The 15321-nt window shown below is 45.3% G+C and overlaps 1 protein-coding gene across 1 annotated transcript in view; it reads left to right on the top strand.

The window, feature by feature from the left end:
• Positions 1–2896: 2896 nt before the first annotated feature.
• Positions 2897–15321, top strand: part of LOC117250187 (Krueppel-like factor 7) — a 54909-nt gene continuing 42484 nt past the window's right edge. The window contains exon 1 of the mRNA XM_033616255.2: positions 2897–3229. Within this exon, the coding sequence (XP_033472146.2) occupies positions 3050–3229 (180 nt within the window). The 5' untranslated portion in view covers positions 2897–3049. The remainder of the gene's footprint in view (positions 3230–15321) is intronic.

Genomic DNA, 15321 nt, shown 5'->3' with positions numbered 1-15321 from the left:
AGCTGCATAAAAGAAGTGCTGATTTTTATCAATGTGGGTCAGTGTAATAAGCCTGTCACTTTAAGAGATAAACATTTTATATGACCAGTGCAGAACCTAGCACACTTGGTGCCCTGGGCAAGCTTCCCTTGGTTCCCTTCTTTTCTTTGGCACTGCGCCCCAGATGGCTTTTGCCTTTTCATTATCTCTTACTCTTATAATGCTGGGTGAAAGTCTGGTGTCTGCTGGACCCATCCAGCACCCCTCCTTAAGTTACATTGTTGTAGGGCGGCATTTCAAACTGACACCATCTGGAGGCGTTATAAAGTGACGCCACTTGGATGCCTTTTTTCGTCAGTGTCCGACTCGGAAATCACTTACCACACAGCAGTATTTGACAACTCTGGAATGAGAACAGGTTGCATTGCCATGACTAGAGGTGGTACCCTTGCTACAGACTGAACGTTAGAATTAGATCTTTGGATCATTTTCCCCTTTCGGACAAACACAACCGCATCAGACGCGTCATGCATCAAAAAATACGCCCCTATTATTTTCAATGCACAACCCCACACTGGCGGCAGCTAGACACATATCGGCACTCCTGGACGTGCCACCTCGCAGCACTTTACGCCACTGTCCTACTTCTAGCCTCACCATCACTGGCGTTAAATGCATTTTCCCCCCACTTGCTTCCTGCTTGTACGTACCAGCTCCCGTAGCAGCTCTTCTTCTCAGCTCCTATGGTAGCTCGACTCCTCTCCTCACCGTGGATGCACAGAGAGAACTCTGACGATGACGAGAGACTTGTTGTTGAGGTCGAAAAATATTTCAAGTTAAACGTCCCGTCATTACAAAGACAATGGCCAAAAAGATATTGCTTGGCGAGTCTAAGCCCTGGAGATTGGCTCTTCAGATGAGAAATCGAGTTTAATTAGGGGCTCTCCACACATGATTTTAAGCTAATTATCTTCTATTTTTATAGACTGTTTCAAGGCATCTTTCAGTTGCTAGGAAATGCCATCGACCATTACCATGGGATGTCTGGTTCAACCACCACTGCACAAAAACAGAAGTGAAATACACTGTGGGAAATGGTAGAAATACTTTTTGGACCCAAAGAAATAAAAGTCTGCCACTCTCCCTAAAAACGGTGGACAGTGTAGCTGTTCAAGAGAAAAGAGCATTTGTATTTGTTTGTGCTGTTTGTCTGTCCCGTCATTTTCTTTCCCTGAAATATTACAAAACTTACCTATAATGTAATGAGAACCCTGGACTTTCCAGACAGTGTCCATTTCCTATGTCTAAGTGCGGCAATCTACGCTTTGCGCTAGTTAATTTCTTTAGGGAACTGGTGGACTTATATTTCTGACATCAAGTTTATACCTTGTTGAAGGGAGCAACCTGAGCACCGAGGTCCTAAAACTAATGTCACCATTTCCCACTGCGTGTCTTTAAGTTCAGGAGGACTTGAGTTCAGCGTTTTATATGCTGTTTCAACACGGTCTCATCATAACTCGTCAAACACTGCTGCTTTGTCAGTGGACAGACACATGAAAATATGAGGTGCTGTGTCTTTTCAAGGTTGATTTCTTTAGGGTGAGGCAACAAACGCATGGTTAGATTTAAGAAAAAACATCATGTTTGGCTTAAAATTCACACTGGAACCAAACAGTGGACTTCTAGGCAAAAGTCTGGGGTTTGCATGACCCATCCACCTCCTCTCCCACCCGTCCTATATGGACTTTGACTCTCTTTGGAATGGAGCGACGCCTGTGAATTAGTTCAGGCAGCTACATGTCATACGTCACTTCTTATATGTCATCTACAAAATACACCCTCCTACTTTGGCGGTCTATTTAAGCTGCAAAATCTCCTTGGTCTCGTCGGTGCCACTGCTGCCCTGCATCAACATTGCTGCTTGCTCTTTTATCCCCACCTCCACCCCAGCATCCACCTGCAGGCTCCGGCTAAGTGGGGGCTAAACTCTAACTATGTTCTTCTGTTGAAATAAACATTTAAATGTGAGTTGTCTGACTGAATTACAGTAGTTGCTGGTGGCGTTACAAACTCCAGCCAACCGGGGAGTGACATACTGCTGTGTAGGGTGTTGCTCTGTGTCTGCTGCTGTAGCCCACTGGCTCTAAAACTGACGTGCCCGGTGTGTATGTTAACCCTGTTAAAAGGAACCACGATGTTGATTCCCAGCAACCGAAAGACGCCTTGAAGAGGTGTATTGGAAGATTCGCCACTGTATATGACTTTTAACTTCAACTTAGGAGGAAGTCTCTATTGGATTACAGTGCTGATATGACATTAAAAATACAGAATAAACACACTAAATCTTTATTATGGATAGTGCACACATATCTAAACACGCTGATACAGTCTGCACAGGAGCACTGCAGCAGCACTATGGAGATATTAAAGGAGATTAAAATGTCATTATACTATAAACTCATTATTAAAGCATAGAGTCCCCATACAGGGATATATATCTGCTACAGTCTAATGCCTCATCCTGCATCTCATTATTATTTAATTTCTACACTGTGGAACAATACAGCAGCCTATTAATACTGTTTCCAGCTCCTGTTTGTGAGCACATGATGTTTACAGCACGGCTTCTCCTCTCAGACTAGCCTTTCAGACCTTCTTCCAAATCTAATATACCCATCCATAAATAGCTCACCTATCGAGCCCATATTCGACTTGAGTGACGTAACGCTGGAGCCAATCCCGCCCGCTAAATCTGCCTAACCCCGCCTCTCCACGCTCCGTCGCGGCTCAAATAACCCCTCAACCGCCCATTCGCCTTAAACGGACAAGCAGGGGGAGTTGATTGACAAACCAAACAACGCCCCTTCGTTTACCAAGCCCCTCCCCTCCTTTGGCTCCCTATCAGTGTCTAGTTTGGCAACACGGATACGCATGGAGCCTCCATCACCCCCTGTCTCTTTTACGCACCGAGTCCGATAATGCGCGCAGGTACAGGGACCCTAATCGCCACATTTCCAGCCGCCACACTGACAAATTAATTTTCTCTTATGGACTAATATTAAAGAAGTGGATGCAGAGGTCTGACACAGCCAAGAAAGGAGGCACATTTCTTGTGGATCATTCTTGTTTTCCATCACCGAGCGCCAGCATGGATGTCTTAGCGAACCACAGTATCTTTCAGGAACTTCAGCTCGTTCACGACACCGGCTACTTCTCTGCCATGCCTTCGCTGGAGGAAAACTGGCAGCAGGTACGTGTCAACTTTCAGCCCTACAGCCGGCGTGCATCATCTCTATCCGGCGCTTTAAACCACACGGTCCGCTCTCTGATTGGGTTCACACGCGCTCGGGATGCAGGCGTCAACTTTTCTCCCCAAAGCGTGGTAGTTGAGGGAGAAATAAGGAGATGAAATGCTTTTCATCACTCATATATCTGACAATTTTCCCAGAGATGGCAAAGTGGATAAGATGCGAACGCACGCCGGCGCGTAATAAAGCTGTCAAATGCGATTTAGGAAAGATGAAGATCCGAATCCCATAATAGGGACTGAATTGATCGTGAATAATACATCTGCATCCCTCAGATTACTGAGTAGTGAACCCCCCCTGCACGGAGAGAAGTCCCTTCACTTATTCATTATAGATACCCTAACATGTCTGGCTTTGTACCATGTTTTAAATGCAGCGGTGGAAAAATGTGTAAAGGCAGCGCAGGAGAGGGATAACTGTCATCTGCGTGTTCACCTGCACGTTTTTTTTAAACCCACCTCACACACACTTACTCCATCCAAGTTCAGAGGATGAATATGGGGAGATAAGCACGCGGCCACATGGTGATGGTTGCGTGGGGGAGACGCACCGGCACTTTACACGGCCATTACTGATCTTATATTCCTCACACATCTCGTCTCTGTTTATGTCAGCCCAAAATTTCATAGTGGAAAATATACCTGTGTGTGTGAGAGAGAGAGTGTGTGTGTGTTTCCGTGCATTTTAATTGTTCAAAATGTTACTAATACATGCAGAAATATCGTCTTTCAACATTTTCTGGTGAAAATGTGCGTAAAATCTGCACTTTTAAATATCCAACATGGGTTTCTCACCTTAATATGTCATTTTTTTTCTTCTATAATATCAATTTGTTTGCACCTGCCATGCATAAGAGCTCCATCTCTCACTAAGCAACCCTTCCTTTACCATATCTAAGTCAAAATAAGGGCCATGCAGCCGTCGGCCCACCTGCAATGCTGCTGCTGCTGCTGCTGGTGATGATGCTTTCCATGCTGCACTTCACTGACCGAGCAAAAAAAAATCATTGCATGGAAATTTGATGCCGGTATTGTTCATGCAATAGGAGCTTCAGCTTTTCCCCACTTCTCTGCTCCATGCGTAAGAAGGGAGGGAGGAGTGACGGGGGGGGAGAGAAACCGGTGCGTGACCGCGGATCCATTCGTTGTGGCCAAGCAGCCTAATTGGCATCCAACTGTTAGCCACTGACGCATCTTTTCATAACAAGTCTCCAACTCCCAGCTTCACTGTCAGTGGATTTTTAAATTGCACGGGGCCTGCGTGTACCATATGCAGCGCGTGTCTTTCTCTCCCTGTTTCTCACCCACAGCCTGCGAAATCGATACCTAATGCAAATGGAAGAGAGGCAGCTGCGTGTGAGGCAAAAAGGCTGGGGAAGCTCTCATCTGTGGAGACTGGAAATGTCAGTTTTCTGAAGAGACAACGTCCATTTTGGAATTAAGGAAAATCATCAAGTTTCACAGTCACTGTCTCTTAAATGTGGAGAATGTACACGCAGATACGTGCTGTTATTCGGCAGTTGCATAGTGTGCATTCTGCTTTTAGATTGTATGAGAAAATGCTTTTTTTTTAATATGAGACATCAGATTTTAGAGATGAACTCAGCTGTTGAACCTGGCTCATAAAGCAAGGGTTGTGTTTGGGGTCCTCCCCAAGGAAATTTGGAGCATCAGACACTTAATATTGTGCATTCTGGTGAATTTGTATGCATCAATTTCTGCCTCCTCTGCATCGATTTAAGATGGAATTGTCTTTACTTTTGTCAAAATGAAAGTCCTCTGCTACTGTCATGAAATACAACATGGACACACATATGAAACGGGGATGTTTGGGGGTCATCCACCTGAAATTTTGAGCATCAAACACTTGATTCCCCACATTCTGTCAAAATCAAATTTGTCTTTTATTGGGGGGGACAAATGCACATGTTCCAAATATATTGAGGGGGACGAGCCCCCCTGTGTCCCCCCTGAAATTTACGCCTGTGCCATATACTGATAGACTTTTCAAAAATGAAATGTCACAGGTTCCTTTGCTGATTTATAGATCTTCACAAGGGTGTATGTTTTGATCAACATTGGCGGGACACACATAAAACGGGGGGTTTGGGGGGTCCTCTGCCTGAAAATTTTGAGCATCAGACACTTAATTTTCTGCATTCTGATGAATTTTATGCATTTATTTTTGCCTTCTCTGCATCGGTTTACGACGGAAATGTCGTTTTAATTTTGTCAGAAAAGTCATCTGCTACTCCATGGTTTATAGGGGGGACATATGCACATGTGCTAAATATATTGAGGGGGACTTGCCCCCTGTGTCCCCCCTGAAATTTACGTCTGTGTCTACTGATAGTCTTTAAAAAATGAAATGTCACAGGTTTCATTCCTGATCTATAGATCTAAACAAGGATGTAGGTTTGTAATTTGTGCCTTTTCTGCATTTAAATGTCTTTAATTTTGTCAAACTGAAAGTCCTCTGCTACTTTCATGTCTTTATGGGGGGGGTTACAAATGCACATGTTGTAGATATTGAAGGGAACGTGTTCCCTGCACCCCCCCTGAAATGTACACCTATGACACACTTCTTGCACCTTTAGCCAGTTTTTCTACTTAAAAAGCGCAGATTTAATCATTTTTTACAGCATAAAACTAATTATTTGCCATGATCCCGATTCCAGAGAGCACCATAATTAAAGAAAACACCAAACAGGGCAGGGGGTGGGTGGGAATAAATCATTTATATAGTTTGAAAAACACTTTTTCCAATTTGCAGGCTCAAAGCATCCTGTGTCCCATAACGAATCATTGGAGCAAATATCAAACTTTTTGGAAAACAACCCTTATTTGGGATGAGAAGATTGCATTGTGTCCTTGTGAGCACAAGGATTATGACTTGCCCCACACTTTGAAGCCCCCTGCTCTCTCTCCCCACACAGCACACAGAGATGTTCTTGGCAAAGCGATCCTTGCGTCCATTGTAGCAACATGAAGACGCCACCGAGCCCTCCTGAATACATGAATTATGAGTCGTGGCTCACCTTAAAAGCTCCTGCCTCCAGCAGAGACCCGCGGCTTGAGCAATCCCCTCTGTATTCCAGGCACAATTTAGAATTTGATGCTTTTATGGGGTCTGATGGTGAGATAGGAGGCCGTTGTAGTCAAACCCTAAATGGCTCCCTGAGATGCGATGGCAAGAATGATGACTGTGTCCCCTGTTGGTGTCTGTGAGGCATGATTCAGGCGCTTATAGGGGGATGGGGAGTAGAAAAGCAGGAAAGTGTTTTGGAGGTCTGCAGATGGTACATTTCAGGCTGCTATTTGTTCCATTATTGAACTAAATAGTGCCAAACTGAACTGTGCTGTCTCGCTTCCAAATCCCAGTACAGTTGGTTGTTCAGAGTTGGAACAAACAGCAGGGCTGAGCTGGATTTGGAACAAGCATAGCTGGTCATAACTTACTCATTATATGTGGAACCCAGTTTCCCTCAAAGCAAAGTGTACACGTGGTATTTTGCATCTTCATACCAACAGACATCGCTGTTGATGTTGGCTGCAGTTTCCAGAGCTTGTTACACTCTTTTGTAAACTGGCATTCACTGTGATAAAGCCTCATTTGGCTTTACTGTCAAACATGTATCAGCTTCTTCTGAGCATTCGGAGGCCAAAATATAAAAGACAAAACATCTGGATCGGATTTCAGGCTGATATGATAGATTTTTCAGGCTCGCTGATGACGTGCCCTCACCCACAGCACTTGACCCTGATGGATAGGACGTAACAGAACACCACAAATGGCTGTCTGTCATTGACCTCAGGACACACTCCATACCGTCCAACACATAAATTATCCCTGAGGGGCTCAACACACACATGTAGACTGAACGCCTGAGGCCTACCCAAGCGAAACGTCTGTATGTTGCTGCATGGTGCATTATGGGCTTCTATATGTGGATGTGCACAGATTGGCTTGGGTGTTTCTAAATGTGGAAGGAGCAGCAGGGCGCTCCGGCGCGACCTCCATATGCAAGCCCGCATGCTCAGATGCATCCACTTACATCCACTTCTTGCTCGTGACTCAATAACACGAACATTTCCCAGCCAGCAGCAGCAGCAGGAGCAGGAGCAGCAGCAGCGGCGGCACTGTCTGGGGGTGGGGGCGGAGGGGGTTTGCAAACGTAGAGGTGGAGGAAGTTGCAGAGCATGCACATTCTCCCCGCCGCAGGGTTTCACATTTCACAGTCCGGTGGGCTCGAACCCCCCCCAAGAGCGACGAACACACTCAGAGAGACAGTCGGAGAAGAAGAGGGCAAGGATGCATGGTGTCCTGAGGATCAGGATGAAGAAGTAGGGATGGAGATGGATGGAGTTATTTTGTGTGTTTTGGCTGAGGCCTCCAAGCAGTGCCTCCTAGGCAAGTTCCCCTTGGGCACTCCCCACCCAAAAAATTTTTTTATTAAACACGCACTTTGGATATATTTTCCCTTAAGTTTTCTTTCTTTTTTTTTTAAGTTAAAAAAAGAAATTCATGGCCCCCCTTTGGGAGGCGCCCTAGGAAGATCCACCACTGCCTCCAAGCATAATTCCTGAATGGTCCTACCGGGCACTGAACCAGGGCTGAAAATGTCAGGGGGCCCTCTGGCCTTCACTTGCGAAATGTCAAATGCCATATTAACACATACTGACCAGGAAGAGACTCAAAAGGACCACAAAGACATGCAAAGGAATTACACAGAGACACAAAATAACTACAAACTTTGGCAAAACAGCCACAGAATGGCCTCAAAACGCCATAAAAAGACACACCTTAGAAAGACACAAAAGTACCTCAAAGAAGACACAAAATAACTACAAAGTGAAACACAATGACCAAAAAAAGATACAAAACTACCTTAAAAAGACACAAAATAATCTCAAAGAGGAACAAAATACTACAAAACAACCACAAGGAGACAGAAAGTGACCACAAAAAGATGCAACAACTGCAAAGAGATGGAAACACCACCACAAAGTCTGTGTCTTGCTCCTGTGGGAGCTGTGTTGGGGCCCTTTGCATATCCGTACCCAAGGGCCCACTGTCTCATAATCCGCCCCTGTCGCCAGGGGTAAGGTCACTCCTAAATCTGTGGTGAAGGCCAGAGAGATAGCACAGTGACCCCAGTCTTGGTTTCTAGATAGATCATGATGAGGATAAAAGAAAGGGGTCCATGTCATTGGTTCGACATCCCATTAGTCCGACTGTCCGCGGTGCTGAACGGCTCATGGCGGGCGTATGGTGCGCCGCGACCAGCTTGAGGCGGAGCAGGCTCACGGCTTATGTGTTTGCCACTTTCTTTTTCATTTTAACCCACACCATGATCTTTTCCTGACCCTAACCAAGTGGTTTTTGTGCCTAAACCTAACCAGACCTTAACCACAGGGCGTCATGATGATTTCAGAGCGGACTTCGGAACAATGAGTTTAATATGGTCGAAACAATGGGATGTCAAACCAATGGGCTGTCGAACCAATGGGCAGTTCCCAAAAGAAAGAAGGAGGAGGAAGATGAAGTGGGAAATGTTAGAGCTGGAAATCTGCAGCGACACTGAACATCCATATGCATCCATACGCTGTGGCGTGCACGGCTGCGTACGTGCACGCCGCTGTGTATGTGTCTCAGCATGTTATGTAATCCTCAATAGGCCACAGCTGCTTTCTCACACACAGCAGGCATGCTGGGGAGCGCAGCCAACTGGCCCCCTCCATCCTGTCTTCGTCTTCCTCCATCCCTTGTTTCTCCGTTCTCTCTTTTTTTCTGCCGCTTTCCTCTTATAGAATTAGCACAGTATGGATTTTTGATCTCTGCAGGGCTGTTGTGTAAGCTCTGGACTTGTGTGTTTTCCCCACGCTGTATGCTGCTCAGTTCTGCTATAACACAGCCAGGTAACTACGTCCCCAAAGTCGCACTCCTTGCTTTGCAGAGCAGCAGCAATGAGGATGAATGAGTTTAAATGTCTGAATCATGTGTTTCCTGTGCAAGCATGAGGCTAAAATAAACTAAGCAGTTAAAAAAAAAAACACCCCATGTCTTCTGTGTGACCTTTCACTCGCTGCTATTTGATGTAATTTTATGCAAATTAAAATTAAATCAATCCTGTAACGGGCACAGTTGAGTATTCTGCGAGCAGGAGGAGGAAGGACAAACTGGGACTTAATCTTATTTGTCTCGAAAGAGCTCCTGGTGGCGTCTTCGTTCCGCGCCTCTGGCTTTATTAAAATGTCACATCAGCTGTAAGTATGAGATGTGGAATTCCTGAAATCAAGTTTGGACGCTCTCCAAAGAAAAATTTAGTTAATTCCCTTTTAGTTTAACCGACGTCTGGTCCAGTTTGCACAAAGCCCCTTAAAATGTGATTGAAGGCAGAAAAGACGGTAGCATCACCCCAGACGGGACAGCAGAGTCATTCTAGTTTGTGTTTTATAGCTGCAGTTAATTTCCAGACATCCTCAAAGTATTCCAACGAGCCCGTGCTACCTCATGACGCTCATGTATCAAATATGAAATTGATTTCTCGCTGCGTTGTTTCGCTCGCCTCTAACCCTATAGCAGTCAGAAGATCTTGAAGATGGATGCCACGTAGAATCTATTCGACACGGCCTTGGCCCGTGACGCGCCGAGGCATGAAAGGGAGCCTTTGTGCGTCCAGTGCAGCATCTCCGCTGGACGCTTTTAAGTGTTTTCCAGCTACAAGGTTATTACTCAATATATCGATTCTGAGAAAAGATGCCAGTCTGTTTACGGGGGGAAAAAAGAGACTGTAATAAAAGAGCTATGAGTTCATCTAATTAGTATAAACAGATAAATGAGCTGTAACAGCAAAAACCCAATTTGGCTCCTGAGCAGCAGCAGTTATGTTAACAAGACAGTGCTTGCTGTTTTCTAGGCACTTCTTTTCTGTGTTTGCTTTTTACCTTTAGTTTAGCCTCCAGAGATCCTCTGCATTTATTAATCTGTGCTGCATGCATGCACCCTCAGGTTTGCTGAGACATGCAGCACAGGATTTCATTTCTCTCGAGATCAGGATGTTTTCTGTGCACACACCATCACATGCAGGTGCACAGGTTTGTGTGTATGTTGTGTAATGAGATGTGCGAGCGACCCCCTGACCCAGTAACATCCATTCTGCTATAAGAGCGCTTACTGAACTGCCACCTCTGTCTCATCACTCAGGCAGCTGAGAGGCGATTGCCAGCGATAGATGCCTTCTACTGCTTTATGGGCGTTGATGAAAAGGTTGGAAGCGCTGATGAAAGAGAGGACGTGGAGGAAGCATTCATTTGTCTGATGCTCTGGTGACTGGGAGAGGGGAGAGAGGCAGAGGAGGTGGCGCTGGTGGTGGAGAAGAAAAAAGGCAGCGAGGAGGGGGAGGGAGAGGGAGCGTGGTGAACAAGCACATCTTTATGTATGGCTTCCGTCTGCAAAACACTCTGCCACCCCAGGTTTGATTAACAGTGAGAAGAGGAGCCAGTCATTTTTTTTTCACCTCACACCAGCACACATGGCTTGGCAATGACTTTCACATCATTTGAGGCGAAATCGGGAAGCCGTAACAGCACCTTACAGTGATCCGACATGCTTCGCTGCTGCCATCCGGCTTGGCAACCGCAGGGAGAAAAGAGAAAGGAAGAGAAGGAAGAGAAGTCTCAGGCTCTCGTTTTATGCTTTGGAATTACCACCAACTCTCTGTCTGTCTCTCTTTATCTCATGATTCTCTCTCTCGCTCTGTCTCTCGTTCATTTTTTTCAAATTCTGAGAAGACGAAGTCACAGCTGCCTTGTTTGATTTGCCCTGCTCTAACCCCTATTTAAAGTCAGTCTCTCTGCAAAAAGTTGCACTTGGGAGGGTTACGCAATCAAAAATTGGCACAATGCTGAATAAAGGCTCATTTACGCAGAGCGTGTCACAAATAAACGCTGCCAAGCTGCTGGTGGAAACGTCGCATCAAAAGAGTCACATCAGACCAAGCTGTGAGCGCTGCATTTTAGAAGACACACTCTAATATCAGCTGAGTATTATGTGTCAGTGGACAGGACAGACTGGATGAGACTCACTGTCAGAAGGCTATGACTGGATGAATCTTGTTTACAGACTGGAACTGGAGCAAATTGACATTTTGGTAAATATATTTATTCCCGTTCTTGCTTAGAGATAGATAAAAGTATCGATACCACTCTCATATCTGTCAATCATACACAAATCTAAAGGCAGGTGATAGTTAGCCTAGCTTAGCATAAAGAATGGGAGCAGGGGTAAACAACTAGCCTGATTCCGACCAAAGGCAAACAAATGTGCATAACCATCCATCCATCCATTTTCATCCGCTTATCTGGGGCCAGGTCACAGGGGCAGCAGGCCAGGCAAAGCACCCCAGACGTCCCTTTCCCCAGCAACACTTTCCAGCTCTTCCTGCAAACCCCAAGGCGTTCCCAGGCCAGATGAGATATCTAATCCCTCCAGCATGTTCTGGGTCTGCCCCGGGCCTCCTACCAGTGCAACGTGCCCAGAACACCTCTAACGGGAGGTGCCCAGGAGGCATCCTGATCAGGCCTATCGAAGGGACTATTTCTTGGCTGAGTGCTAGCGTTGGGCGTTGTCTATAGAAATGGCATATAACAATGTCTCTACATTCTTATAAACGATGCCATCGACACAAAAAATATGCGTTATGCGTTAATCAACCACCTGAACTAGACCCAACCCACAAACTGCCAACTCTATGCACTACAGTAGTACATTTCTCTGGTTGAGAAAAGGACAGATGTGACAAGGTCAGTTATGTAATATTTGTAACAAAGTCAAATGTACGTTTGTAATATTAAGTATTATAATTACACAAAATTTGTTTCAGTTGTTAGTACCTGACACACTTAGGAACAGTTTCTGTACCCCTACGTTCACCTCTGGGGGTACCCCACCTAGAAAGGCGTGTCTCCCACCTTTCTTCTCCCCTTTTGCTGTTGTACTCTATGGGAGACGGGCTCGAGTTATATAGTCATAATTGACGGAGGCTTTAGTTTTTACCTCTTGCTGTCAGAGTTGTCAGGAATAAACCAAGATCAGTCTGGGCCTCTTTATATCAACACAACACAGACAACACGAGAGTCCAGAGGTTACACAGAGATAATCAGGACTGAGGTCTGTGTGTGTTTGATGGAGAGACAGAGACCGACAGGGGGAAGAGAGGGTGAAACATTGCATGCAATGTTTACGTAGGCGTAAGTATTAATAACTTACTCAGAACGCTTTTGTCACTTTCTGCCCCGCCTGCTAGTGTGTGATATTCACTATTTCTATAACGTTACCAGTGAATTCAATAATAATGATAAATGGCAGTCAGCCCTGTGCTTGTGAGCAGATGTTGATGAGTGACAGTGGCAAATCTTCACGATGGAGGCAGCAACTGTTAGCCCACAGGTCATCTGGTCGATAAATGAGAATTCTTACTTTTTAAGCATGCAATGAACGCCATTAGCACCACTGCTAACCTGGTGTTGGTGTGGACGAGGGCGCTTGCTCTGAGTGGTTGCTGACTGGCAACCATCGTGACCCAACCCTACTGGATGCAATGGTTTCCTACACATCAAGAAAAAGTTGGGTTCAGACCTGTGAATCCATCCACACCCACAACACTGAGTTGACCAAACGGTCTGGCATTGTGACATGAAACAACGGTTTCTCAGTTGAAAATTTGATCCAATAAGCACCATGGAGGAAATAACGATTGGCCAATTAGTACACAGACAAGACTACTGCTACAGTTTGACATCGACAGCATGTCTTCTTAATAATGGCCAACATTATAGTTTGTTTCCACCTGCTCTGCTACACTCTTAAAACCCTGGGAAAAACAGTATGTTGGCATGGCTATGCATCAGTGTCACCTTAAAATGACGATAGATTCAGGGGGATTCATTTGTCTCTGGTGATTGGTCAGGGAAAATCAAATCTCCCTGCCACGGAAATTGGTAAGAGTGGACCGAAATGAAAAACAATTTAAACTTTAAACTGCTTGCTGTCATCAAGTATGTACATTCATGGATGTGTAAGTATCTGTTAATGAGAACATGTATTCTGAAGGGTCCATACAGTATCTGACTGTCAAAGAGCTATCAAAGAGCGCCAGCTGCTCTTTGAGGTAAACAATAAGATGAATCATCATCTGCGTTAACATGTAGGCGTTGGCACGTTTGACGTTGCTTATTTTAATGGCTGAATCTCATCAGAGTGACACTTCAGCAATATGTATTTTAAATGACTTGAAATAATTGCAAAGGCCTCAAGTGATCATTGGTTGCCGTGGTTACTTCTTCCCTATCTTCCTACTTGGACATCAGTGTGTTTAATCTTCCAGCCTTCTCACATGTTTGAAAATCCATTGGCTTTGATTATGGCCACACATTCACACCATGTCCAGGCATTTTATAGCCGTCACACTGGCTTTGACATACCAAGCGTTACATCCCATCTTGCTGCCTACCTGTTGCTAGGCAGCCTTGGCAAGCCAGGAAGACCAGCTTTGGCCTATTTGTTTGTTTAGCTGTCATTCTGGGAGGCTAATCCCACCTCGAGGGACTCGTAGCCATCCAGAAACCAGAGATGCAGCCATGTGGACCATCTCTCTCCAAAGATTGAGCTAGAGAGGGAGAGGGGGAGAAAGAGATGGAAGGTGGAGAGAGAGACAAGGGCAATTTGCCCTGAGTAAACACCGCTGCTTGTTGTTGTCATCTGAAGCCAGTCATCAATCACGGCCCTAAGCTCTTGGTGGTGACAGCCACAAGGACGCGCACGCTCTGAAACCGGTTGGATAGTTTATAAAGCAAGACAGTCGTTGGTGAAGATCACAACTGAGTCGCCACTGCAGGCCTTGATGACGTTTCAGGTGCATGTGCTTTTGTTAAAGTCTTTTAAAAGGATTTTGTTCAAGGTTCCAGCAAAGACGTAATGATGCCAGTTGTCGGCTTTGAGAAGACTGAGCTGAATTACATTGTAAGGGACACCAAGTTTGTGTGTCTCTGTACGTGGCTATGCAGTCATGTGTGGGCGCGTTTTGCATGCCAGACTCAACACTCAGCTGCGGTTGTCCAGCATGCAAAGCCAGTGGTGTTTTTCCACCTGCTATGGCTCGCTGCTCCAGAGCTGCCTGCCTGATTGGCCAGTGTGTCACAACCTTTTTCCTCCTTCAGTCTCCCACCTTCCATCCATCTTTTCTCCAAAGATTCCTCATCCTGCTCTTCTTGCATTAATTATGAGTTTCTGTCTCTCCCTACTTTTTTATCTTACAAGAAAAATTATGAGATCAAGCTTTAATCTTGATCTCATACTACGTGTATTTTAGGGCTCAGATTGGTGGTCACAAACAGATAAAAGATGTTTTCCATTGTCAGCAGCTGATGCTAAATTCACTGGAAGATTAAACTGGGTCCCAAATTACCCTAAAGACACTGGTATCTCCAGCCAACTGGGTACGTCATGTAGTTTCAGTCATTCCAAATCCCTGCAGGGCCGAGTTGTCTGAATAAGATATGACTTGTATCCTCAAAACCAGGCAGATTCAGCTTGAATTGGGATTAGCCTATATGTCAAAGCCTGAAAGCACAATTTTTCACGAAGAAAAATATTATTTTGACATGTAGCCTTGGTTAAAAAAAACGGCTGTGTAAGTGTCAAAGTAGACAGACAGAGAGGGTGAGGCGTTTCTGCGCCCTGCTTAACTCCAACAGCCTGGGAAGTGCCCTTCTGTGATTTAATGAGACCTGTGGGAAGAGCCATTCATCAGCGTGACAGCATACCTCTGTTTCCCATTGTTCTGTTCTGGTGTGTGAGGAGAGCAGTGTGTGTTTTAGCCTTAATGATGGGCTGGCAACCCTTTGATTAGATGGATCTCCTGGTGCTAATTAAGATTTGGGCTGCCAAAAGACATCTGTGTTTATGCCTTCCTCCCTCTATCTCTCCTCTGTATGTACAGTACATGCATGTGAGTGTGTGTGAGCAGTTCATG

This window comes from Epinephelus lanceolatus, chromosome 24 (assembly GCF_041903045.1).
Source record: "Epinephelus lanceolatus isolate andai-2023 chromosome 24, ASM4190304v1, whole genome shotgun sequence".
In the NCBI taxonomy this organism is placed as follows: domain Eukaryota; kingdom Metazoa; phylum Chordata; class Actinopteri; order Perciformes; family Serranidae; genus Epinephelus; species Epinephelus lanceolatus.
Note: the sequence above shows the minus strand (reverse complement) of the source record. Positions and strands in the feature narration are given on the sequence as shown.